The sequence below is a fragment of the Phascolarctos cinereus genome, unplaced genomic scaffold, assembly GCF_003287225.1.
Source record: "Phascolarctos cinereus isolate Bilbo 61053 unplaced genomic scaffold, phaCin_HiC Scaffold_726;HRSCAF=1367, whole genome shotgun sequence".
Classification (NCBI taxonomy): Eukaryota; Metazoa; Chordata; class Mammalia; order Diprotodontia; family Phascolarctidae; genus Phascolarctos; species Phascolarctos cinereus.
Genome location: NW_027556098.1, coordinates 422,641,501 through 422,668,808, shown reverse-complemented (window position 1 = coordinate 422,668,808; position 27,308 = coordinate 422,641,501). Strand labels below are relative to the sequence as shown.

Genomic DNA, 27,308 nt, shown 5'->3' with positions numbered 1-27,308 from the left:
GCGGCCATAGGACGGGGAGGGGACCGGAGGTGGAACGGTGGTGAACATGAGCATGCGCAGAGCCCGGACCTTGACCTTGTGGGCGGACCTGAGTGAAGGAAGCTGGAAGTCCGGGGGGCATCCAGAGGGAGCTCGGGATGGAGCATCTGGAGGTTGCTGAGGGGGCAACGAGGCTGCAGTGCGGAGGCGGGAGGTGAGCGGAGCTGGGTGGGTGGGAATCAAGCCTGTCCTGGGGAGAGGGAGGGAAGAGATCAAGCCTGGTGCCCCCTCCCCACCCCCGTGACCTTGGGCTTGTTTTGTTTGGACCTGCCCGTGCTCCTGCTGTCTCCCAGTGCAGAGTGGAAGTCCCTGGAGGGCAGGCTCAGTGTTCCAGAGGTGAGGGGCAGTGCATCCTGAACCGCTAAGTTATCCGGGGTTCAACGCTGGGCAGGGAGACCGGGGGATCCTACCTCTGTGTTTCTGTCACGGGCTTTTCTGGGTTCCGCTCACACTGAGTGAATCCTGCGGGGCATCGGGGCTCTGCCGGGAAGGTGGGCGCTGGGCAGAGTCTGTGGGGGATGTGTTTGGGCAGAGCTGTTTCTGTGCGTCCGAACCCCTGCCTGTGGCGTGGCACCCCATAGAGAACCGCATTGGGTTCGTCGCGCCTGGGTCTGTGGGCTGTCTCCGGAGGCCTGGCCCTCTGAGATCGTTGGGTCTCAGAAAAAGTACCGAGATAGTAAGAGGTGATGGGTCGGATCCGCGGGCCCAAGTCTTGAAAACTGGCAGGTAGGTGATTGCTAAGTCTCTGTCCAAAGTACTCGAGAGATCAGGCCGGCAGGGAGAGGGGAGGCGCAATTGGAGAAGCGCAGGTGTTACCCTGATATTCAAAACGGGAGAGTCAGCACACTGCAGAGCAGCGAACTTTGATTGGGTTCTGGGCAGCGTTCTAGACCAGTAAGAGGAATGGCGCGATGAGCGAACATTTCAAAAAAGAGAGTGATCACTGCATAGATAGCTTGTTTTTGTTGTTCAGTCAAGTCGGATTTTTTGTGACCCCTTTTGTGCTTTTTGTTGCAAAGATACTTGGTGTGGTTTATCATGTCCTTCTCCGGCTCATTCTACAGGAAAGTAAGTCGGCCTGACTTTGTGCCTGACACTGTAGCCAGTGCACCAACTGCCTCACCTTGAATGCGATTTTTCCCTCATTAGAACACAGGGACTGTCAGTTCACCTTTCTGTGTAGCTCCAGCACTTAGGACAGTGCCCAGCAGACAGTAAGCACTTAAAATTGCCTGTGGATTGGCTGAAGCACCTGGCATTGCTTCTCAAGAAGAGGTGAAGTCAGACTAAGTTCACTTGTTTTTGGGGGGTTTTGCCTGATTAGTCAGGGAGTCGTTTTCCTAGATCTTAGCATTTGAAAGTCTCTCATGCTCTTCTTGCAGAAACCAGAAAAAAAAAAGATACAGAGGTGTAGGTATAATTCAGATGACTTTGAAACTGGTTGATTGACTCAAGGGGTGGGGAACCTGCAGCCTCGAGTCCACATGTGGCCTTCCAGGTCCTCAGGTGCAGCCTTTTGATTGAGTCCAAGTTTTACAGAACAAATACTTTGATTAAGGGAATTTGTTCTGTGAAGTTTGAATTTGGTCAAAGCGCCACACTGGAGGACTTAAAGGGCCACATGTGGCCTTGAGGCCGAAGGTTCCCCACCCCTGGACTAGACCCAAAGGACAGCCCCAGGAATCTCCAGGAGCTGCTTCTGTTTTCTCTGTGTCCCTAGCAACCAGCACAGTGCCTGACAGGTGGGAAGTACTAAATAAAGACTCAGGGTTTGATTGATCCTCTGCCCCAAATGCTTGAATCAGAAATTGAAGAAAAGAAGGTGTGTTGTGTAGTAGACTCCCAGGGCGCCAGGAAGTTCTGGGTTCAGGTTTTGCCGCTAACTAAATGCTAAGCAGGGCAGCTCGACAGAGCTGGGCTTCGAGGCAGGGTGATTTATCTTCCTCAGACACGTACTAGCTGTGTAAGCCTAGACATGGCACTTAACCCTGTCTGTCTCAGCTCCTTCATCTGTTAAAATGAGCAGGAGAAGGAAATGGCAAACCACTACACTATTTCTGCCAAGAAGATTCCAGATGGGGTCAGGAAGAGGTAGACGTGCTGAAATGACTGAACAACAAAATACTAAATACCCGAAGTAACTACTAATAGTAATAATAATAGATTGCATTATATGTGATGTGTAATTGTAAATTATACTCATGTTATCATATTACATTTATAATAACATTATTTACTAGCCATAGTTATTATTATCATTATTATTACAAATAGACAGCATTTATATTTAAGGTTTACAGATAGGTCATTTGTATCTTCACAACAACCCTTCTATGTGAGTGCTATTATTATCTCCGTCTCAAAGATGAGTAAACTGAGGCAAACAGATTCAGTGACTTGCCCAGGGTCACACAGGAATAAATGCCTGAGGCTGGATTTGAAGTCGGATCTTCCTCACTCAGGGTCCCATGCTCTCCATTGTGCCTCCTGGCTGCCCCATACTAGCTTTGTAACTTAGGCAAGAACATTAAACTCTCAGGTGTTCTGGGTTGCTTTCTAAAAATCTAAGTCAGAGACAAAGTGCAGACCCGCACTGATAGAGGGCATTTCCTCAGCAGGATTTCCCTATACCAGTGAAATTCGGGTACAGTCTCGATATCCTGATTTGAGGAAGGCACAGGCGACGTGCCTGTCAGACATTCAGGTGACAAGAAGCAGACTCTGGGCTCTCAGCTCTGTCTCTTGAAATCTGCTCTGCCAGCTGGGCTGTACATGGAATCCCGGGCAACTGATGCCCTTTGTCCCTGATCCTGGGAGCAGTGGGACCCTTTTGACCCCCTTGCCCCTCTCTGTCAAAAGGGTGGGAGACACACCCACTCTCTGCGTGTTTGTGAGAAGGAGGGGCTGCTTGAAGGGTTTGCAGCCTCTTGAGCCCTGGAGTTCTGGGATCCCCCTCATGGTTCCCTTTTCCTCTCGAGCTTTGTTTTCTGGGGTGCCGTCCATCATCATCATCATAACTAACATTCATACAGCGCCTACTATGTGCTGGGCCCTGTGCTAAGCATTTTACAGATTTATCTCATTTGATCTTCACAACAACCCTGGGAGGTAGGTGCTATAATTATCCCCATTTTACAGGTGAGGAAACTGAGGCAGACAGAGGTGAAGTGACTTGCCCAGGAGAACACAGCTAATGAGTATGTTGGGCCAGATTTGAACTCAGGTCTTCTTAACTGCAGGCCCAGTGTGCTAACCCCTGACTCTAACCGTCGCAATGCCCATGAAAACTCCATGTCCACATTCTCTGTGTCCCAGAGTCTGGCACATATCTGTCCCAGGGTGCCTTTCTGCCGGTGCTGGTGGTGCTGCCCTCCCTGACCCTTTGCCCTTGGGGCTCTAGCAGTTGTGACTGACCTCCTATTGTCCACTGTGGGTGCCCCGGGGGGGGGATCTTTGGCTTTGTCTCCGTGACTCATCCTTGAAAGAATGTTCCTGAACCAGTCATGGTCATTTTCCTCGTCACCGATTTCTCTCTTCTTCCCTGGCTTTTCCTGAGATGGCCTCACTGTCTGCAAGATCTGATTCAGGTATATGCAGTTTGCCTTCTGTGCCCTTCATGGCTGTCTTGGAGGGGGGCCTTTAAGGACTGTTTGAGGCCCTACTGTTTGTTATGACAGTCTGTAATAGTGTCCACTGCTTCCATTTTCCCTGGCCCTTTGACCACCAGCCTCATGGCCCAGGTCTGGGGGGCTTGTCTCCTTCATTCTGGCAGGTACTGACTCTGTGGTCTTAGCAAGCCTTCTGCCACAGTGACAGTGTGGAAAGAGCCCTACTTGTGGGGTCAGAGGACATGGGTTCAAATCGCACCACTAATACTTACTCCTCCTGTGATTTGCCCTGGGCCTCAGTTTTCTCATCTGAAAAGTAAAATGAGGAAGTCAAAGAAGGTGTAAAAGCCAGGTTATGAAGGGCTTTGAATGCCAGAAAGAGGATTTCCTGTTTGATCCTGGAAGTGATAGGGAGATGATAGAATTTATTGAATAGGGCTAAGGTGAGAATGCCGTAGTCAGATCTGTGCTTTAGGAGGAACATTTAGAAAGCTGAGCGGAGGATGAACTGGAGGCTGGGAGACCAAAAGGCAGGCCTTGGCACCATATTGGCATGGGGGTGCTGAGAGGCAATGAGGAGTTGAGGATGACAGCTAGGTTGGGAGCTTGGGTAACCAGGAGGAGAGCAATGTCCTCAAACAGTAAAAGAGAAGTTAGGTAGAGGGGATGGTTTGGGGGGAAAGATAAGAAGTTCAGTGTTAGGCATGTTGAGTTAAAGATGTCCAAGAGATATCCAGCTTGAGATACTTAAAAAGGAGTTGGAGATGTGAGACTCGAGGTCAGGAGAGAGATTCTGGCTGGACAAGAGGATCTGAGAATTATCTGTCTGGAGAATCCACGGGAGCTGAGGAGATCACCAAGTGAAGGAGTATAAAGAGAAGAAACCCAGGCCAGAGGCCTGGGGGTTGCCAGTGGTTAGCGGTGAGAACCTGGATGAATATCTAGCTAAGGAGACAGGGAAGGAAGAGTCAGATGGGCAGAGAGGGGCATTGAAGAGAGTGACCAGCAGTGTCCAAGGCTGCAGAGGGGCCACGAAGAAAGAGGATTTGGCAGCTAAGAGACCATTGGTAACTCTGGAGAGTAGCTTGGGTGGAATGATGAGGTCGGAAGCAGAGAAGAGGGAGGGGGAGGAAGGTGGAGGCCCTAGTGTAGACCCCTTTCTCTAGGAGTTTCGCCACCAAAGGGAGGAGAGAGTTGGGACACTAGCTGGCAGCTGGCCGGGATGGCTTGAGGGATTTTCCAGGGTAGGGAAGCTAGCTTTCCAGATGGCACACAGCTCTCCTGTTTCTGAGTCTTACCACTTCCAGGCTAAACACACCCAGTTCTTTCACCCTCTCTTCCTGTGACATCAGTTCAAGGGCCTTCAACATCCTGATTTCCCTCCTCTGGACACTCTCCACTTCAGAGTGGACCCAGTATTCCTGATGAGGTCTGAGGACAGTAGGGCTATTACTTCCCTATTCCTAGAAGTTCTGTTTCCTGTGCATGCTGCCCAGGAACCCCTGTAGGACTTCTGGTGATCCCAGCACACTGCTGAGTCCTGCTGTCTCACCATCTTCTCCTTGGGAAACTGGGCTTGTTTTCATCCCCAACAAGACATGACACATGTACCTGTCAAATTTCATCTTAATTAGGTTCTTCCTCGTATCCATCTACGCTCCTTTGTTTCTGCATTAGCTCTTCTCCCCACTTTTCTTCATGCACACATTTGATGAGCAGGCCAGCACCGCCTTTATCCAAATCACTTAAAAGAGTGAAACAGCCCTGAGTCCAGCACAGATCCCTGGGGCACTCCACTGGAGACCTCCTGCCACTTCGACATTGAGCCATCATTAACAGCACTCTTTGAGTCTAGCCTTCTCTGAACGGGCTGTTGTCTCTTTCAGATCACACCATCTTCTGCGCAGGACCAGTACCAGATGTTATCAGATCCTTGATTAAAGTCTAGTTCAGCTGTGCCCACAGCATTCCCCTCATCTACTAAGTTTGTAACACCATCAAAAAGCAGGACCTGTGCTTGATGCCAAGAGCCAGGCTGGCTTGCTTTCTGGATTTTCACCAACCATCTCCCCAGTGATCCTTCTGAGTGTTGGCCCAGGAACTGAAGTCAAGCTCACTGGCCGTTGGACTGAAGATTTTGTTCTCCTTTCTTTTTTTGAAAATGGGGCCAACACTCAGCCCTCTCTGGTCTTGAGAACCCTCTCCCTTTTTCTAAGATCTTTCAGATGTCACTGACAGTAGCTCTTTACAGCCATGTCTGTTGATTCTTTTAGCACACCCAGAATATAGTTTGTCTGGGCCAAGTAACCTGAATTCTTCAAGAGCTGCCAAAGAAAAAATAGTAACCAATGCTAGTGCCTTCCTTCTGTTGATTGTCTGCAGTTTATCTGTATGTAGTTTGTACATACGTGTTTGCTGCCTCCCCCAATCAGATTGTGAGCTCCTGGAGGCCAGGGACCGTCTTCTGCCCCTTTCTGTACATACACTGGCACGCAGCTCCCCAGCAGTTATCTGGCTAGTTGGAGTCGCTGCTACTGCTCTGTGGTACTCTCTGGCTATTTCTGGGCCCCTGTATTAGAGCATGCAGTGGAAGCCTCTGGGCCCATCCCATTGCCTCCATCCTCTCTTTGGCACTAGTAGCCTCACCTTGGCCGTGTCTGCTGTGGCCCAGCTGTGTCACCAGAGGTACTTTCCCCAGCTGGGGATCTGGAGAGCCCAGCCCCAGGTTGACGTTTCCCCCCAAGGGCAGAATGGGAATAGTGCCAGCACCTCCCTCCTAGGGTCCTTGTGAAGATCAAATGAGATCGTATTTATAAGGGCTTAGCACAGTGCCTGGCACAGAGTGCTACCTAAATGCTTATTCCTTTCCTTCCTCCCCTACCCCCCAGGGCCACACCCAAAAAGACCAAGGTAAGAGGTATGAGAGGGCAGCCCCTCTGGGAATTGGGACCTGGTCCAGGAGAAGTTGGGCTGACCCAGGACAAGCAAATAGAAAATCCTCAGCTTGACACCAAAAGCCCCTTCCCACCTTTCCACTATTCCTCCTCTTCCTCTGTGCTCAGGTTGGACCAGCCTGCTTGTTCTTCTTCCATACACCCTCTATCTACTCCCTCAATCCCTTTTCTAGCCATTCCTCATCCCTCCTGCCTTCCCTCCTTCAAGACTCAGTCCAGATCCCTCCTTCATCAGAGACCTTTCCTCCCTCTCATCTGCTAGCACCTTCTTTCTGAGATTACCTTCCATTTACACAGCACATATCATGTATGTATGTGGTTATTTGCATGTGGCCTTCCTTCCTCATTAGAATGGGAGGTCCATGAGGCAGGGACCATGTTTTTCCCTTTCTTTGTATCCCCAGCCCTAAGCACGATTCCTGGCACATAGTAAGCTCATACTAAACACTTCACCGGCCTCATGGGGACACGGAGCTCTTGTAACCCCCTCCCTCAGCCAAACTGGTCACTTGATACCATTCTCAGCTTCTCCATTAAACCCTGATACCATGTCACTCTCTGGACACACACTGACCCAGCCATCTGCAAGAATACTGGAGTGCTTTCTGCGGGACCCATTGTCTCAATCTGCATCACAGTCCAGGGTGTGCGGAGTTGAGTTTTTAAACAAAATAGGGACTTTTCCATTTACCCCTACTACATTCGCTTCCACAGTATCAGGCCCATTGTTCTGGTCTATTGAGATCTTCTAGGGATTGGGATTGTCTTCTGGTGTGTGTTGTCCCAGCCGTGTTCCTACAACATATTGATGGATGTTCTTGGTTCAGAAGTAATGCTAGAAATGGCACGGGCTCAAGTACAGACCCTTTGGTGCAGGCCCAGAACCTTCAGCCACTCAGTCAACCAACATTAATTCAGTGCTTGCTCTGTGCCCTGTTAAGTGCTTAGCATCCAAAGACAAAAGGAGCTCACATGCCCTCAAAGCTCACACTGCCTTGTAAACTGGCAGTGACCCCTTAATGGTCACTTTTGGGCTGCAAGGATTCCAGATCCAGCTGCCTCCTCCCAGCCGAGCCTGCAAAGAGGTGATTGATGGAGTTCAGGTCCGGGAAGAGGCATGCGTCCAAGTCCAGGAGGTGGTGACCTGAGTAGGACGGAGGGATAGTACCTCTCCTTTTGGGGTGGGATGGGGAGACAAGGAGGGAAGCTGAGGCAGCTCCCACTGGATGGCGTCAGCCTCGATCGCAGGGTCAGAGATAAGGTCATCTTCTAAGGTGGTTAAGGGCGGGAATATTGGCTTGATAATTTGGAGGCTATGACAAAGAGCCAGCAGGTGAGGCAGAAAAGCATTGCCAGGTGATGGTAGCAGGGATGTGTAACAGGCCCAATCAGATCACAGTTTGATGACATTCTTTAGAACCGCTTGGCAGCCCAGGGAGTAATCATGACTGTGAATGTGATAGGTGAATGTAATGGAATACTGTTGTGCTAGAAGAAATGAAGAGCAGGCAGACTTCAGAAAAAGGTGGGAAAGGTGGGAGAGGTGGGCAGAGCTGCCGGACGGGTGACGTGGCCCCCATGATCAACGTGGCAGGAGGGTTCATGGGCGCTGCAATGTAGGGCATTGGTCAGGACCAGGTTTGGGAGCTTCAGTGTCTGACAGATGTCCTTCACAATTGTTCTTATCTCACAGCCTGGACTTCTCAAGACCATGTCCTTCCCAGGGCAGGAACATAAAGGAAGGAAAGACGTCTGGGCTGCTGACAGCCAGGTTCCAGGTGAGTTATGGTTCTCCCTTCCCTTCTCTTGAACAGCCTCACCTCAGCCAGGTCCCCTCTGCACATCTGGGCCTCAGTCATTCTCTCTTAGAATATCTCTGCCATTCTGGTGGATGATTTGAAGCCCACAGGACTTTCGAGTCGCAATTCCCCTTCATACCTCTGCAGTTGATTTTTTTGAACCCACATGTCAGACTTTACATTTAGCCTGATGAAATTTCATCCTAGCTCAGTTCTCTTTGAATTCTGACTCTGACATACAGTCTGGTGACTCTGTATCCTTGGATCGTTTTCCTGGGCTCATTTTCAGATATGAATTTAATCAATAGTGACCTTACCATCATGGTAGAGAGTCTAGCACAACATGAAGCCAAGAGTAAGATCCACAGACTCACAAAATTTCGCCTGGAAAGGAAGCTCCAGGGTCACCAGCCTAGCTCGGAACAGGAAAGCGTAACCACTGTTACACATCGGGCCAGTTTTTGTCCAGCCTCTGTTTGATGCCCTTCAATCAAGTGGAAACCCCTGGCTTGTGAGACTTCCGGAGGCAGGTGGTTGTTAATGAAGCTTTTCCCAACATCAGGAATAAAACTTCCCCTTAGTAGCTTGTACTTGTACTGAGTTCTGCCCTTTGGGGCAGAACCAAAGAGAGCCCATTTAATCTCTCTCCCCTGGGACCGCCCTTCAAGGCCTTGAATGTGGCTGTCACGGCCCCCAGAGCCTTCTTTTCAGCAGAGGATACATCCTCATTCCTTTGGAAGGATACTGGCGTGCCATGAGGCCCTTCAGCATCCTGGTTACCTTCCTCTGGACACTCTAGTTTGTCGTTGTCTCAGGACTGAAGACAACGCTCCATGATCTATGGTCTATGTAGGGAGAATGAAAAGGGAGCGTCGCCCCCTTATTCCTGGACATCGGGCCTCCCCAGGCATCCCGACAGGGCGTCAGCTTTGGGGGCTACCAGATCCCCCTGCTGCTGACCCCTGAGCTTGCAGGCTTCCAAAGCCCCTAAGACTTTGTTCCACAAAGTGGTACGTGCTTCATAAGCGCTCACTAATTGGTCAAGTGAGTGGTTTCCAGGATTTTGGTTTGGCCGTGGTATTCTGCGAGTTTGGTCAATTCTGCTTCTTTTTTTCAAACAAGAATTTATATCACCCCCTCCAATTTCTTACTCCAGTTGAAGAATTAAAAAGAAAAAGAAAACCCTCATGATAAATGTGCATAGTTCAACAAAACAAATTCTCCCTTTGGCCATGACCGAGAGTAGATGTCTCAGGACCTCTACAGCAGCAGGTGGCTTCATCCTCCGTCTGGAACCATGGCTTCTCATGGTCTTGATTGATCAGAACTTTAAAGTCCTTCCAAGTTGTTTTCCTTTGTAACGTTTTTGTAGTTATATAAATCATTCTCTCAGTTCTGCTCATTTCACTCCATCACTTCATGGAGGGCTTCCCTGTTTCCTCCAAAATTGTTTGTTTTGTTATTTTTTTAAGACCCCCCAGTCCATTTTATTCATGTGTCATCATCTGTTTCATCATTCTCCAGCAAGAGAGCACTCCTTTCTTTCCAGTTTTGGGCTACTAAGGAAACAGCCACTACAAGTATTTTTGTGCATCTAACACCTCAAGAGAAAAAAAATAAATGTTTGATAATGGAAGAAAATTATTTTTAGGATAATTTTGATTACATTAAATTAAAAAATTTTGTGCAGAAACAAAACCAATGCAACCAAGATTAGAAGGAAAGCAGAAAACTGGGAAAGAATTTTTACAGCCAGTGTTTCTGATAAAGGCCTCATTTCTCATAAATATATAGAGAACTGAGTCCAATTTCTAAGAGTACAAGTCATTCCCCAATTGATAAATGGTCAAAGGATGTGAACGGGAAGTTTTCAGAGGAAGAAATTAAAGTTATCTATAGTCATATGAAAAAATGCTCTAAATCACTGTTGATTAGAGAAATGCAAATCAAAACAACTCTGAAGTACCGCCTCACACCTATCAGATTGGCCACCATGATAGAAAAGGAAAATGATAAGTGTCAGAGAATATGTGGGACAATTGGGACACTAATGCATTGTTGCTGGAGTTGTGAACTGATCCAGCCATTCTGGAGAGCATTTTGGAACTATGCTCAAAGGGCTATAAAACTGTGCATACCCTTTGATCCAATAACAGCACTATTAGGTCTGTATCCCAAAGAGACCAAAAGAAAAAAAAGGGAAAAGGGCCCACATGTACAAAAATATTTTAGCAGCTGTCTTTGTAGTAGCAAAGAATTAGAAACTGAGGGGATGCCCATCATATGGGAAATGGCTGAACAAGTTGTGGTATATGAATGTAATGGAATACTATTGTGCTATAAGAAACGAGCACACAGACTTCAGAAAGCCCTGGAAAGACTTACATGAACTGATGCTGAGTGGAGTGAGCAGAACCAGGAGAACATTGTACACAGTAACAGCCATGTTGTGTGATGATCAACTATGATAGACTTGGCTCTTCTCAGCAATGCAAAGATCTGAGACAACTCCAAAAGACTCACGATGGAAAATGCTATCCACATCCAGAGAAAGAACTATGGAGTCTGAATGCAGATCGAAGCACACTATTTCACTTTTTTGTTTTTTTCATGTTTTTTTCCCTTTTGTTCTGTTTTTTTCTTTCACAGCATGACTAATGTGGAAATATGTTTAACATGATTGCACATGTGTAACCTATATCAGATTGCTTGCCATCTTGGGGAGGGGAGATGGGAGAGATGGAAGAAATTTTGGAACTCAAAGTCTTATAAGAAATGAATGTTGAAAAATATCTTTACATGTAATTGGGGGGAAAAAATGCTATTTACGAAAAAAAAAGAAGAAGAAGAAGAAGAAAAACATTACATTTAAAAAAGCAAGAAAAACGTTCACATTCTTATCTATTGAGAGCATTTATCTTGTTGAGTTTGGTGATTCTTAAATGCCCTGTCCCTATTTTTCAGGGCCTTGCTTTTCATGGTAGGTACCTTACCTTTTCCTCTGCTTTGTTTTTCAGTCTTTTAGCTTTATCCTCATGCTGCTTGTCGCCTCATGGAGGCCTTCCATTCTGTTGTTCTATTTCTCAGGATGTTGACTCCTTGGGGTAAGGCTATCCACCTTTTTATGCCATCTATTTTCCTTTCCACTTTTTCTTCCTAAACTCTCATTTCGTTTGTGATTTCATTGTTTATTCCTGGTTCAGTTTCTTCTATCCACTCCAGGAGTCCCTGTGGCCATGCATTACTTTTTATCTTCTTGTGGCTGTTGTGGGGGCTCTCTCTTCTGTGATCACTTCTTGGACTTCTCTCAGCCTCTGATATTTCATTGTGTTGAGCATGTTCTTTTGATTGCTAAGCAGCCTCCATTCTTGGTTGGGATTTGTGTTCTGGCCAGTAGCCTCTGACACTCCGTGGATGATCTCTCCCACACAAGCCACATTAAGCAGAGCTTCCAATGTGTTTCTCATTTCCAGGTGCACATTCATCCTTTTCCTTCCCCTCCTCTTCTTTGGGACATCCTCCCCTCTCCACCTTCCTCCCCATGGCTACGTCAGGTCCTTTTTTTTCCCCTTCGATGCCGTTCCTTTCAGGGACATTTTTCTGTCCCTCTGGCCTAGTATCTGGAGAGAGATTTCTCAAGGTCTTTCTTCTTCTCCTGTAGGAGGAAGGCCAGACCTACTCTTGGAACATAAGTGGTATGCACTTGGTTGCGTCACAATACCAACATGACCAAATTCAGTTCATGTCAGGGCGGCATTTTGCCTGCTCCCCTTCCCGATGGAGATCCGTCTCAGCCTGGGTTTGGATCTCTGTGAAGGTTTGCGTCTCACCTCCAAAGCTTGAGAACCAATTTGGGGGCCCCTCCCAGCTTCCCTCTCCCATGGCAGATGACTCTCTGGTTTCACCCGTTTGTTTCACTTGCCCTTTATTTATTTCCTTTTCCTCTTTATCCCCCTTCATCACTTATCTCCTTTTTCTTCTCCTGGTGTTCCTCTCTTCAGGTCCTTATCTCCGAGTCATCTTCACAGTTGCCTTCTTCATCTGCCCCAGTCCTCCTCTCTTCTCTTCATTCTTCTCCCATAATTCTCTCCTGTAAAGGTCAGTAGGCAGGCAGTCATCATAGAATGCTCCAAACTGGCAGTGCTTTAACCCCCTCCTTATTTGCCCTGCCAACACCATGCATCCTCCTTGTTCCCGGCTGAGCAGGAATGGGTTTGATGTTTCAGCTCCCAGTGACCTTCAGAGATGTGGCCGTGGACTTCTCCTCGGAGGAATGGAGACGCCTGAGCCCGGCCCAGAGGGCCCTGTACAGGGATGTGATGTTGGAGAACTATGAGAACCTGGTATCTTTGGGTAAGGACGGCTGCCCCTGTGACTCACTGTCTGTCTGCTGGGGTGCATTTGTAGTCTCCCTTCTACCACCTCAGACTCCGAAGGGCCGCCCTGAGTCTTTGCTGAGGGTGCAGCGATGTTCACCAATGCTATAACTAAGGTGGGAGGGGCAGCAGTCGAAAACCCATGAGAGCCTTTGGAGTTTTCTGTCCCCTTTCCCAGGTGCAAAGTCTGTGCTTTATATGGGTGGAAATCCCTTAGTGTTTTTTTGGTATGGCCCCAGGGCTCTAGCTTCCTTCAAGTGAAAGGAAAGACTTCCTTCCTTAGGTGAAGCTGCATGACAGAACCTGGAGACGTGAAGAGGGCCTGCCTGCTGAGAGGCCTTGGCTCAGACGAGTTCATCGTCCTTCCACATCCCAACCAGACTAGTGATCCTCTGGCTTTGGATGAGGGAGCTCAGGGGTCTTCTTTTCCATCCTCTGCCCTGTCTTAGCATCCCTTTTTCCCTGAAGAAGAAAAGGCTAAGACTGAACTCTGAGGTGGCCCTCTGTCCCCAATCCTTTCCCATTTCTCTCTCTGTGATCAGGGCTTTCAGTTTCCAAACCAGATGTCATCTCCCAGTTGGAGAAAGATGTGCCGTGGACACCTGAGGGAGGATTCCCAAGTGACCCTTACCCAGGTGAGTAAGTGACAAACAGGTGGATGATTTAACAGCAGCAGCAGCAGCAGTGACAGTGGCTACCATTTATGTAGCACTTTCAGGTTTGCAAAGCAGTTTATAAATATTAAGCGATTTGATCTTCACAGCAGCCCTGGGAGAGTCTTTCCTTAGACTAGATTTTCCTTGGAAGTTATTGATGCTGGCATCAAGACCTAATTGCATAGGGGACTAAAGGCTTTGGCCACGGCCATAGCTTCCTGGCCACCTGGGCATGAACGAGTGAGGTTGACGGGAGTGCAGGCTCCTCGCTCAGGCTCTGCCTGGCTGACCACCAGGAACGTTCCATGGAGGGGAAGCTGCCCTCTGCTACAATTCGTTCTCCTTCCAAATGGCCTTTCTCTGCTCTCCATAGCCTTTTTTACTATTTGGGCTGCTGTGTCTCGTCTCCTTCCAGTCTCAGACCTGAACTATGAAGATAGCTAGTGCAAACAGTGTCACCATGTTCCACCTCCATGGTCCCCAAACTGTGCAAAGACAGAGTTCTTTTTCAGGGCCAGGCTCACTTGTTATAATTACACAACTGATGGAGTTTGGATTTTCATTCTTTCCTTTTACCTTGTAGTCATTGTATAGAACGTATTCCAAAATCTGCTTTCTTCACCTTGCATCTTCATATTCATTTTAGAAAGCAAAGTTTACTTTGTTAAGTTTATGTGCTATTTGTTTGGGTATTTTACTTTTCTCCCCTACAAAAATTACTTCTACAAAGAGTTTGGTGTGTATTAGACCTTTCTCTCCATCTTTGACCTCCTTGGCCTGTATGCTTAGTGAGATCTCTAAGACAGACTTTGTCGTTGCTTTCTTAACATGATTGAGAATTGTTCTTCGGAGTTTTCAGCTCCACCACATGCATTAGTGTACATGAAATTTCACAACTTTTCCAGCATTGATCATTCTCATCTTTTGTTATATTTACCAGTTTACTGAGTGTGAGGTGAAGCCTCAGAATTGTTCTGAATTGACATTAGTGAATTGGAGAAGTCTTTCATGATTGTTAATAGTTTACAGTCTTCATATCTTTTGACTGCTTATCCATTGTGGAATGATTATTGGCATTAAATATTTGTTTCTGTTAATTCTCCATATATTTGATATCAAGCCCTTATCAGAAATATTTAGTCCAGAGGGTTTTTCCTGAAGTTGACTGTTTTCCTTCTTATATTTTGCTCATTTATTTATTTATTTATTTGTTTGTTTGTTTTTGGTGAGGCAATTAGGGTTAAATGACTTGCCCAGAGTCACACAGCTAGTGAGTGTTATGTGTCTGAGGCTGGATTTGAACTCGGGTCCTCCTGATTCCAGGGCTGGTGCTCTATCTGCTGTGCTACCTAGCTGCCCCCATATTTTGTTGATTTTAGTCAGTGTAAAAGCTTTTTAATTTCTTGAAATCAAAATGATCTAGTTTAACTTTTCTCATCACCTTGGTTAAGAATTCTCTTCCTAGCCATAGTAATAAAACTTGCCTGATCTAGTTCTAAATATTTTATGATCTAATTTTTAATATTGAGATCACCTATCTTTTTATTATCCTCCTTTATCCAGTTTTACCTAATTATGGTATGTGGTATAAGATATTTGTCTAAACCTCATATCTGCAAAAGTTCTCTCCAGATTTCCTAGAAGTTTTTCTCAAATAAGTTCTTAAGGAATATATGCTATTGGAATATGGGATACTATGTTTGTTAAATTCACTTATTTTTCATCCATGCTATCTAGTCCATCCCATGTACAAACTTTTCTGTTTTTAACTAGTACCAACAAGTTTTGGGTGTTTTTTTTGGCTAGGCAATGGGGTTAAGTGACTTGCCCAGGGTCACACAGCAAGTAAGTGTCTGAGGCTGGATTTGAACTCGGGTCCTCCCGAATCCAGGGCTGGTGCTCTATCCACTGTGCCACCTAGCTGCCCCATACCAACAAGTTTTTAGGGGAGTAATTTTTAAGCAGTAGAGGACATCATAAAATATGAGAGCCAGTTTGGATTATATAAAATTAAAAGGCTTTTGGGGAAAAAAATTTAACATAACTGGGAAAGAAGAGATTCTCACTAGGGAAAATGAGTATAAGCTCCTCTGATAAAAATCTTATATCATGGATATATAGGGAATGGATACAAATATATAAAAAAACCAAAGCCATTTCCCAATACAGTCAAGTGATTTCTAGTTTACTGAAAAAAATGCCTTACCAAAAAATTCCTAGTCACTTATAAAGGAAATCTATAAAGTTTCACCTCACACCCAGCAATTGGCAAAGACACTAAAGATGTCGAAAAGAGGCTGTGGACAGACAGGAAGTAGGTGGTTGGTGACACTATAAATTGTCTATCTAGTCTAGAAAAGAGATTGGAGTTATTTGAGGAAATTCACTAAACCGTTAATGCTCTCAACCTAGACCAAAAGAATGTGTGAATGTCTGTGTAATAGAATTCTATGTAATAGAATAGTGCCAGCACACTTTGTGATAACAAAGTGCTGGGGAAGAATGAGGGCCCACTGGTAACAGAATGTCTGAACACACTGTGGTCTGTGAATGCCATTCGTTGTCATTTAGCTACAAGGAAAGGCAAGTGTGAAAAAATCAGAGACATAGGGAGAGACTTCCACAGAGAGAAGAAAAAGCCATGAAAACAATATACACAGTGACTACGTTATTATAAATAAAAAAGACATTTCAAGGCTGTCAGCCTCCGCTGAGTTATAGTGAAAGATCTTAGCATGAGATAATTGATGACAGAACATATGTCCTTCCTCTTGGAAGAGAAGCGAAGGATTCAGTATGTGGAATATGATATGCAGCTAGATAAAGCACTGGGCCTGGAGTCAGGAAAATGCAAGTTGAAATCTGGCCTCAGACACTTCCTAGGTGTGGGACCCTGGGCAAGTCACTCAACAGCTGTCTGCCTCAGTTTCCTCAGCTGTAGAATGAAGATAACAAAAGCTGCCTCCTGGGGCTGCTGTATCAAATGAGATAATATTTGTAAAGCACTTAGCTCTTAGCAGGCACTTAATAAATGCTTCTTCCCTCCTTTCCCATCTTTCTTATCTGCTGCAGTCATTGTTTACTATCACAAGGGAGTATGGGGGAATTAAGGGATGGGTGATGTACGAGCAAGAGGGAATAATAAGACTAGTGCCTAATGAGTACTTACAGCTATTCAAATATGTGCGTCAGACTGTGGGAAAGAAAACCAGAAAAATGAAAAGGAAAGGCCATTATTTGATGACTGTTAATCCCACCCCAAATACAGTGATACCCACAACCTCATCTCTGTTTTCCGTAGCCTTTGTGGCTTTCCTTTCTGTCTGTAGCTGTTGCTGTTGCCTCTAAACACAGCATTGCAGTCAGTATGGGCTGTTCTGTTTCCTCCCCTCTGCATCACTTCATTTAACTCCTTCCGTATTTTTGAATGTTTCACTTTTGTTTTCAATGGCACAAAATTTCTGACAATTAAATTCATAGACGTTATGTCATTCAGGCATTCCCCAGCCAGTTTCATTGTTGTTGCTGCTGCTGTTGTTTTCAAACAAGCAGATGATTCTGCCAGGAATGTTTCAGTATAGGTGGTCGTAGATTCCAAACTAGTTTCCACTTCAGTGATTTTCTGAGCCAGTGGTTTTGCTTCCATGCTTGTGTCCACGAAGAGATAGTCTCTTTTTCATTGAGCTCATTGTTTTCAGTGCTAGCTATAAGTGCTTTCAGTGCTTTGAAAGGAGCTGGGCTCCTTTTTATTTTCCCTATCTGTTTTTCACTTCAATTCCCCTTTTTAAATGTTCATTCTGCCTAGTTCATATTGAATATTTTTTTTTCCCAATGGAAGAGGCAGAATTTAGAATTTATGAAGGAGAGAGGAGAATGGCTACTGACCCATTTTTTTTTCTTTCAGATTCTTTTAAGCAGGAGACTAGGTATGACAATGAGGACTCAATTCTGACTGAGGACACTTGCCTGGATGCTTTGGCCAAGGAAAAAGGACCACAGGACAATCCCTGGTATCTCAACATAGGAGAATCTGGGGAATGTGAGGTCAACTTACAGAGCCAGAAGGGCCCCCAGGAGGGACAGTCCCAGGAAGTAACAGTCACTCACAAAGCAACATTGTGTAAAGCAAAGGTTCTTGATTGTAATTCCTTTGTGAGACATTTTAGTCTGGGGCCAATCTTTTTTCCACAATGGAGAGCTGCCATAGGAAAAAGTCTCCATAAATATAATACACTTGGAAAGAACTTCAGACAGTTTTCAGACAGAATTCAGCGTAATGCAGTTGCCTCAGGGAAGAAACTTAACACACATAACACAGACAGGAAAACATTCAGTTACTGCTCAGACCTCATCAAATGTCATAGAACGTGTGCTAGTGAAAAGCTGTATGAATATAATGACTGTGAAAAACCCTTCGACAAAAGAGCAAATTCTACTGAACATCAGAGTGTTCATACTAGAGACAAACTCTTTGAATGTAATGAATGTGGGAAAGGCTTCAGACGGAAGCATTACCTTAAAAGCCATCAGAGAACTCATACTGGAGTGAAACCCTTTGAATGTAATGAATGTGGAAAAGCCTTCAATGACAGTCGGAACCTTATTAGACACCAGAAAATTCATAGTGGAGTGAAACCCTTTGAATGTAATGAATGTGGGAAAGCTTTCAATGAGAGGCAGTCCCTTATTAGGCATGAGAGAACTCATTCTGGAGTGAAACCCTTTAAATGTAATGAATGTGAAAAGGCCTTCGGCTGGAGGGAAAACCTCATTAGCCATCAGGGAACTCATACTGGGATCAAACCCTTTGAATGTAATGAATGTGGGAAAGGCTTCAGACGGAAGCATTACCTTAAAAGCCATCAGAGAACTCATATTGGAGTGAAACCCTTTGAATGTAAGGAATGTGGAAAAGCCTTCAATGACAGTCGGAACCTTATTAGACACCAGAAAATTCATACTGGAGTGAAGCCTTTTGAATGTAATGTATGTGGGAAAGCCTTCAATGAGAGGCAGACCCTTATTAGACATGAGAGAACTCATACTGGTGTGAAACCCTTTGAATGTAATGAATGTGAGAAAGCTTTTATGAGGAAGGATTGTCTTAAAAGCCATCAGAGAACTCATACTGGAGTGAAACCCTTTGAATGTAATGAATGTGGGAAAGCCTTTAGTCAGAAGGGACACTTTATTATCCATCAGAGAACCCACACTGGAGTGAAACCCTTTAAATGTAATGAATGTGGCAAAGCTTTCAATGACAGGCAGTCCCTTATTAGACATCAGAGAACCCATACTGGAGTGAAACCCTTTAAGTGCAATGAATGTGGGAAAGCCTTCAATGATAGGCAGAATCTTATTAGACATCTGAGGACTCATACTGGAGTCAAACCCTTTGAATGTAATGAATGTGGAAGAGCCTTCAATGACAGGCAGAATCTTATTAGACATCAGAGAATTCATACTGGGGGGAAGCCATTTGAATGTAATGAATGTGGGAAAGCCTTCAGTGCCAGCCAGAACCTTATAAGACATCAGAGAATTCATACTGTAGGGAAACCCTTTGAATGCAATGAATGTGGAAAATCTTTCAGTCAGAAAGGTCACCTTATTAGTCATCAGACAATTCATACTGGAGCAAGAGCCTTTGAATGTAATGAATGTGGGAAAGCCTTCAGCCAGAGAGGAAGCCTCAATAGACATCAGAGAACTCATAGTGGAATGTAGCCCTTTGAACATAAGGGATGTAGGAAAAAAGCCTTCAGGCATAAGGAATACCTTAAAAGCCATCAGAGTTCATATTGGAGTAAAATCTGTTTAATGTGGGGATGTCTTCAGCCATTCAAGAGGCCTTATTTATCATCAGAGAACCTCATACTTATAGTGAAACCACTTGAATGCAATGTGGGAAAGTGTTCTGTGAGACAGACCATTATTAGACACCATATAAGTCATACTGGAGTGAATGTAATAAGAGTGGAGAAGCCACCAGTGAGAGGTGAACCCCTTAGGAGGTACAAGAGAACTCATGCTAGAGGGAAATTTGAGTACAATGAATGGGAAAACCCTCAGAACCTGGAGATGCCTTATTACTCAAACTGGAGAGAACTCCTTTTAATCCAGTGAATGTGGGAAAGATTTCAACAGGAAGGGTTACTACCAGAGAACTCATTCTGGAGTGATGCCCTTTTAATGTAATGAAGGTGGGAAAACCCTTATTAGCCACCATCAGACTCATGTTGGCCTAAAACCCACTGAATCAATAAATAAGGAATTCACTAAGTACTCACTCAGTGAGGCCGAGACTCTGAGTTTTCCTCCAGACAACATGCTTTAATTGTGTGTTTTGCTGAAGTGTACTAATTCTAGTAGGTAGGTGGTGCAGTGAATAGATTAGAGTCTGGAAGACTTGAATTCAAATCCAGCCTCAGATACTAGCTGTGTGACCCTGGGCAAGTCAATTAATCCTGTTTGCCTTAGGATCTTTGCCAAGAAAACCCAAAATGGGGTCACAAAGAGTTGGATATGAGTGAAACTGAACACCTAATTCTCCTTGACTTGGGTTTTCCTTGGATGACATATTGATGGAAGCAACCGTATCATGGGGTTCTGTGAAAAGTGTTGCAAGTTCAAAAGCTAGGAATGGAATCCTGTGGATCCAATAGTTGTTCTTATAGAGGACATCTTTTGTGCAAATGGAAAATGTTGGAACTATGCAATACAATAAGGTACCAGGACCTAAGTGCCAAGTAAGACTTGGTGCTACTGAAGGCATTTTTCTCTATCACTATGAAAGCACTAAATGACGTTGGGGGGGAGGGGTTAATACTTGGGTTAAGAGAGAACTCTAAACTGATGCAAGCATCCTACTAGCCCAAAAACCAACTGATGTTTATGATGAAAGGCTAGGTTTTGTGCTCAGTGTCTTTAAAGGAATGTGCAACCAGATTATTCAATTGACTTCCAAAGTACCATCAAGCCTTTGGAACTTTTGTGTGTAGACTTTTTTATTTCTGAAAGGAGTAGAAAAAAAAATAGCATCCTAATAGTGCTGGACCATTTTAACTATAGACACTCACCCAGTGACCCAAATTACTCAACAGTTACAAAAGCGTGCGATATAGGAGATGAATATTGCTCTACATAGGCAAAAGAAGCAGACTCTTTGATGAGAAAGATTAAAATGGTAGTGATGGAAATTCAGCCGAATGGGCTCTTCCATGTAATGATAGTCCACTGGAATTAAATGAATGCAGTGATGATGCAGGTACTTAGACTCTACTAAGAATGATGGTGTGTGTTTGTAACTATGTGAGGGTCAGGGGTCTTTCCAAAGGGATACAGAGGTGCTCAACAGAGAATTAACTCTTTCTTGCATAATACTTGAACTGTAGGGAATCCGTGACTTAATAAGAGAGGTAGATAATGTGGTCCTGTGGGAAGGATGCTAGATGTGGAGTGTGAGGCCCCAGGCTCCAATCATGGCTCAGCTCACATGTTCCATTTGTGACATGGACAAGTTTCTTGACTTGTTTGGGCTTCCTTTCCTCATCTGTAAAAAAGGAGTGGGTTGTGCTTAATGTCCTCTGAGGTTCCTTCCAGCTTTCAAGCTACACTCCTATGGATATTCAGTGAGTGACAAAGCTAACAGTATATTGTCTAGCAATGGGATCAGTGCTTACACATTTAACCAGATGACCCCCATTGTTGGAGTGAATGTAATGGTTACTTTGTATCTATCAACAGGCATTTCTTAAGTGCCCACTACGTGCTACTCACCTACTCACTGTACTAGCAACATAGGTAGGTCCTGATAAGTGCAAATAATGAATCCCATGCAGCTGTCACATTATTCACATTCACACTATTCAAAGTTTTGTGTAAAATATGTTAATTGGTTCAGCCCAATGGAAATATACAATGAAAACTTTTTAAATAAGTTTTTTTAAATCTTTTTATTAATGTAATATAACAACAAAGACAAATGTATTTTGGATTCATGTTTATTACTAAGTAATAGAGAAGTTATAGAAGGCAAAAATTTTAAAATTGCAGGATATGGCAAAAATGTCATTATTGTCATTTTAAAAATGTTTTAGCAGCATAGAGTGAACTACCTTCGCTTTTTTTAATTCTTCATACATATGCTCATTAGTGTAAGGAGTTTTTTCCACATTTCATTTGGAGAATTTACATGCTTATATTCTCCCGTAGTGAACACCAAGTGTAGTTGGATGACCTGGGGCGTTATCCAAAGTCACTAATGCTTTAAATGAAATGTGGTCCTTGCAATATTTTCCAGCAGGCTGAACAGCATAACTTCTGAAACAGTCTCTAGAAATAGCTCGTATTTTCTTATTTTACTGCCAAAGAGCTGGAGGCCTCTCACAGCACAAGGATTTCAAGATCGATAAACAAGCATTGGGTTTGATTTTAAATCTCTTTCTACATTAACTCTCAAAAAGTGTTGGATGTATATCCGGGGGTTTTTTCCTGTCTTAGAAATGTAAGTTCTGGGAGACACCCCCTTTCAAAATAAGCCTGTTTCATCCACCTCCGTTTTTTGTGGATTGATGTCTCCAACTTCAGTTACTTTCTTCACAACATCAGAATGTTTAGCTTCTGCATCCTTGTCTGCACAGGCAGCCCTTCTGACCATTTAACATTCAGTTGAACTTCATTCTTTAAGCACTTCAATCAACACTTAGAGCAAAAGGTTCTTCAGCCTCCCCTTCAATTCCACTTTCTGTCACTACCTTAAAAAGGCTTTTGTCTCCAAGGCTGCTCTGCTGAGAACGTGTCATCTTTAGACAACTAGAATGAGATCCATTTCTGTCCCTCCGATACTCCTGTTCATGGCAGTTGTTGGCAAACTACAGAAAGCTGATGCATCTTGGCCTTTTTTCTTTTATTTCATTTATTTTTATTTTCTTTTGTTTCATTATATGTGTACTTTATAACGTTCTGTATCTTACCTAGACCTACTGTGACTGTGTTCATGCTATTCAATTATATCAGATTTTTGTTCTGCTGTAAGAACAAGCTTCTTCTTTTTTGTGCTAGCAGGGTTTCCATCAGAAGGATTCTTCCTTTTGCCCATTTTGCTAAAGACTTTCCAAAACATAAACTCAACCTAACTGTTGGTAATATGCTTTGCAGCGGTGCATATCCACATACAACTTTGGGAAAGTGCAAACTGACAGCATAAGGCATGCTAAAAATCCCTTCACAAGCTCACATGTGTCACATCAATTGAATTTTGACTCATTAAATGCAATTGGTATTTTGCAATTTGTACTAAATCAAATTTTGCATTACTTGAGGTTGCATCAGTCATGATCAATAGGTCCATAAAGATGAAGTACAAATGGAACATGTCCCTGCCTTCATGGAACTTACATTCTATCAAACGTAACTGGAGCCAACAGAATTAGGTTTTACCACATGTCCAAAGATGGCAGTTGGCCAAATGAGGGAAAATATCTCTGCATTGGATTTCTTGAATAAGGATTTAGTATTCGAGATACATAGACAGTCAACAGAAATGAATAAAACCAAAAGCCTTCACTCAAAGAGAAGTGGTCAAAGCACGTTAATAACTGGTTCTCAAATGAAGAATGTTAAACTCTTAACAAACATTAAAGAATGCTCCCAAGCAGCTAACAACAACAAATGCAAATCAAAACAATCCTAAAGTTTCACTTCTGGCAGTTAAGTGGTACAGTGGATACAGCGTGTTGAACTTGGAGTCAGGAAGAAGACCTGAGTTCAAATCCAACCTCATACTAGCTGTGTGACCCTAGAGAAATCACTCTGCCTCCATTTCCTTATCTGTAAAATGAGGATAATAATAGCATCTACCTCATGGAATTGTGAGGATAAGATGAGATAACATTTGCAAAGCAATTTACCAAACCAAAAAAGTGCTATACAGGGCAACTATATTTGATTTAAGACACTAGTAACCATTCTGTATCAGGAACAACGAGGTCTCAACTTCCAGGTGGAGCCCCATCTACACATCAGACCAAATGGTGAGGTTCCCCTGCCATACTGTCATATAGGCCTGAGAAGATCAGCATATTGAATCAAATACAGTTGCTCATACAACTAGACTCTCAGAATGATGGGAGAATGTACATCTGCTCATGTCAGGAAGTTGGGAGGTGATGAGTAGGTTTGAGTGCATTCCTTCAAACATGGGAATGAGATTTCTTATTGGGATTGCTACATGGTCACAGAGGAGCCTACCATTTACACACATATTCTTGCAAATATCTAAAAAACAATGATCAAGAATAATGATTAAGAAATTCAAAGAGAAACTACAGTAAGTACCTTCATCAAACCCAGCATTGTGGAAAGACAGTAAAAGCAACCTAGAAAATAGATCAAAGAAAGATAAGCTAAGATTTAATCTTCCTAAAGTCTGTGTCCCATCCAGAGCTCCTTCTCCCACCAGAAAAAAAAAGGCAAAAACTAAAAACATTTTTCAGAAATCAGAAATAATAGCACAGCTCTAAAGGCAATATGAAAATAGGAAGAATCCACCACACACTTCCTTAAAGGAGCCCCGAAATAAAAAATCCCTGGAATATCGTAGCCAAAATCCAGAGCTTCTGGATCAAAAAACAAAATCTCCAAACATCCAAGAAGACTTCAAATACCAATGAACCAGTCAGGATTACACAAGACTTGGTAGCTATTACTATAAAGGAAATTAAATAGTGCATGTCAGTATTCCTAGAGACAAAGTATACATGTTTACAACCAAGAATAACAGCCTTTTAGTCAGCATGATCCTATAGGAGAAAAATGGGCTTCAAATGGAAGAGGATTTGAAAGGCATTCCCCATAAAAAGTACTGAACCAGGAAGAAAATTTGAAATGCAAATGTAGGATACAGGAGAAAGGTAGATAGGCGTAACTGAAAGGGGCTATTATGATGATAACTTGCTTACTCTCACAGGGGGAAAATATTTTCCATCAGAATCCTCATGTCCTCAAATGTCACAGAGAAAGCAGGCATAGCATGAATCCCACTATCCTCTGAACCAGAAAAAGGATGTTTAAACAAAGAGAGTGAGAGGAGGGTGTGAAAAGATATTAACCCAGCACCAGCCCTGGATTCAGGAAGACCTGAGTTCAAATCTGGCCTCAGACACCTGACACTAGCTGTGTGACCCTGGGCAAGTTACTTCACCCCATTGCCTCACCAAAAAAACAAACAAACAAACAGAGAAACAGGTATGGATAATATAATGGAGTTGGAGCCTAGCACTGATGGAATAATAGCCCAATGAAAACAAACTTCAACTTCTGAGGATGCATCCTAAAGGGAGGATTAAAGTGAAAATGTAAACATGAGTGATTGGGTACTGACTGAGGGGAGGCAGTTTACTTCAATTACATCTCTTGAATATTGATCACGTTCCTTCTTTTCTATTATTCCTGCAAAGAGAGATGGAGAGGAAGGAAGAGAGATAAAATGGAGGAAAATGAATTAGCAATAATGAATGGGGTGAACTCAGAAGAGAACAGCAGAATGGAGCACTGCTTTCAAGAAATGTGAAACAGATCTGTGGAATTTAAAATGATGAAATGCAGAATTTGTCATGCTTCAGGTGGACTAAAAACCAGGTAGCCATCAAGTAATGGCGTCTCAAACAAGACTACATTAAATGATGGACATTTAAAAAGATAATGGGGGGTAGCTTAAAGGTACCAAAGACAAATAATAATGATATATATGCACATACATACACACACACACGTACATGCACATAAGAAAATAACCTCTAAGTAACTGAAGGAAAAATCAGAGGGGCAGCTAGGTGGTGCAGTGGATAGAGTGTTGGATCTGGGGTCAGGAAGACCTGAATTCAAATTCAGCTTCAGACACTCACTTGATGGGGCAATATCCCCTCTTATCAGGAATTGGCATTTCTAAGAGTAAGGCACAACAGGAAAAAAAAAATGGGCTGAGGGGGGTGGGGCCAGGGGCACAGTCTACAAGGCCAACGTAGAAACTCATTAGAAGAACCCAAAATAGGCATCTTAGAAGCTTTAATTCCAAGAGGGATGTGGAGATGAGAGAACCAAAGCATTAAGGGCAATGAGTGAAAGAGTTAAAGTCTGAAATAGAAAGGGAAGAGAAATAATGAGGAGAATGAAAAAGGTGCAGAAAATGACATTTAAAAAACAAAAGTTAAAGGAGAGGAGAGGAGAAGGCATTTTACTTGCTGCTTAACTGGAGGGGGGAGAAGGGAAGAACTGACTGGATGGAAGCAAGAAGAGGGAGCCAACCCAGCTAAGGAAACCCCCAAACCAGGCACCGGATGGGAAGGGGGTGGCCTGCCCCAGCCCCGAAGGAGCCATCCTTGCCTCCTCATCATCTCTTGTACCTAATCCCCAAGCTGTTGCCGATTTTACCCCTGCAGCGTGTCTCAACTCCCCCCCACTTCTCTCCCACTGCCACCACTCATCACCTCCCACCCGGATTGCAGCAGCAGCCAGCTGGTTCTCTCCCTGCCACAAACAAGCCTCTCACCCCTTGACTCTATCCTTCCTGAAGTGCAGTTGTAACCACATTGCTGCTTAGTTATGTCCAGTGGCTCCCTATCACCCCCTGAATCTAACACAAAATCTTCTGTTTGATGTTCAAAGCCCTTCATGACCTGCCCCACCCCCACCTTTCTAGTCTTTTTTTTTTTAAGGCAGTTGGGGTGAAGTGACTTGCCCAGGGTCACACAGATAGTAAGTGTCAAATGTTTGGTCTGAGATTGGATTTGAACTCAGGTACTCCTGACTTCAGGGCCAGTGCTCTATCCACTGCGCCACCTAGCTGCCTCCTTTCTAGCCTTCTGACACTTTGCCTTACACACACCCCCAGGGACACTGGCCTCCCCATTGCTTGAAGGAAACACTCCATCCCCTGACTGGGCATTTTCACTGGCTGTCCCCCATGTTTCCCAGGAAACCTCCTGGCCTCACTTAAGGCCCCACTTGTAAAGGATGCCTTTGTCACTCCCCCATAGTTCTAGTGTCTCTCCTTTGCTGACAACTTCAGTTTATCCCTACGTAGCTTATTTGTTCGTAGTTGTTTGCACATCGTCTCCTTCAGAGCTGAGATGGTCTTTTCTCTCTCTCTCTCTTTTTTTAATTTCCAGCACCTAAGTGCAGGGCACATAGTAGGTGCTTTAAAATGTTTATTTCCTGACTGATCCATTCAGACCTATTCAAATCTAGCTATAAATGAACAAATGAATGACAAAACAAGAAAGAAGTTAAGGACCCGAATGGAATTTTAGGCAAGTTAGATATGAGACCCCTAGTATTTAATGGGAATAGAGAGAAATATATCTAAATATGTTGATGGGCAGAGAGATATGAAGATATAAATATAGTACAGCTATAGATATATTTCTCAGGTGTGCATGGCACTTTTACAAAAATTGCTTTAAGTGAGATCTTTGCAATAGTTTTCAACAGCTGGGTTAGTCTTTGAAAACAGCTTCAGTCACCCCTGCTTTCTTACTTGATGGCTAAAGAATCAGAAGCAATTGATGGTTGTAGCCTCTTTTGAAGACGGAAAGACAAGCATTAGTTTTCATTTAAAATTCCCTTCTGCAGTGCTCCCTAGTAAAAGTGTTTGTTGGGGCAACTAAGTGCCACAGTGGATAGAGCACCCACTCTGAAGTCAGGAGGACTTGAGTTCAAATCTGGTCTCAGATCACGCACTAGCTGTATGACCCTGGTCAAGTCACTTAACCCCATTTGCTTCCAAAAGCAACAATAACAAAACAGTGTTTGTTGTTGTTTAGTCATTTTTCAGTCACGTCCAATTTTTTTTTTCCAGAGCAAGGCTTTTATTTAT

General features: G+C 44.0%; 1 protein-coding gene across 1 annotated transcript; it reads left to right on the top strand.

Annotated features, from left to right (window-relative positions):
• On the top strand, positions 1-21,421 carry LOC110220090 (uncharacterized). Its single transcript, XM_021003936.2, has 5 exons — positions 1-193; positions 8,295-8,379; positions 12,627-12,753; positions 13,319-13,411; positions 17,337-21,421. Exons 1-5 carry the CDS (start codon positions 138-140, stop codon positions 19,157-19,159), a joined length of 2,184 nt encoding a protein of 727 aa, XP_020859595.1. The 5' UTR covers positions 1-137; the 3' UTR covers positions 19,160-21,421.
• Positions 21,422-27,308: the final 5,887 nt, after the last annotated feature.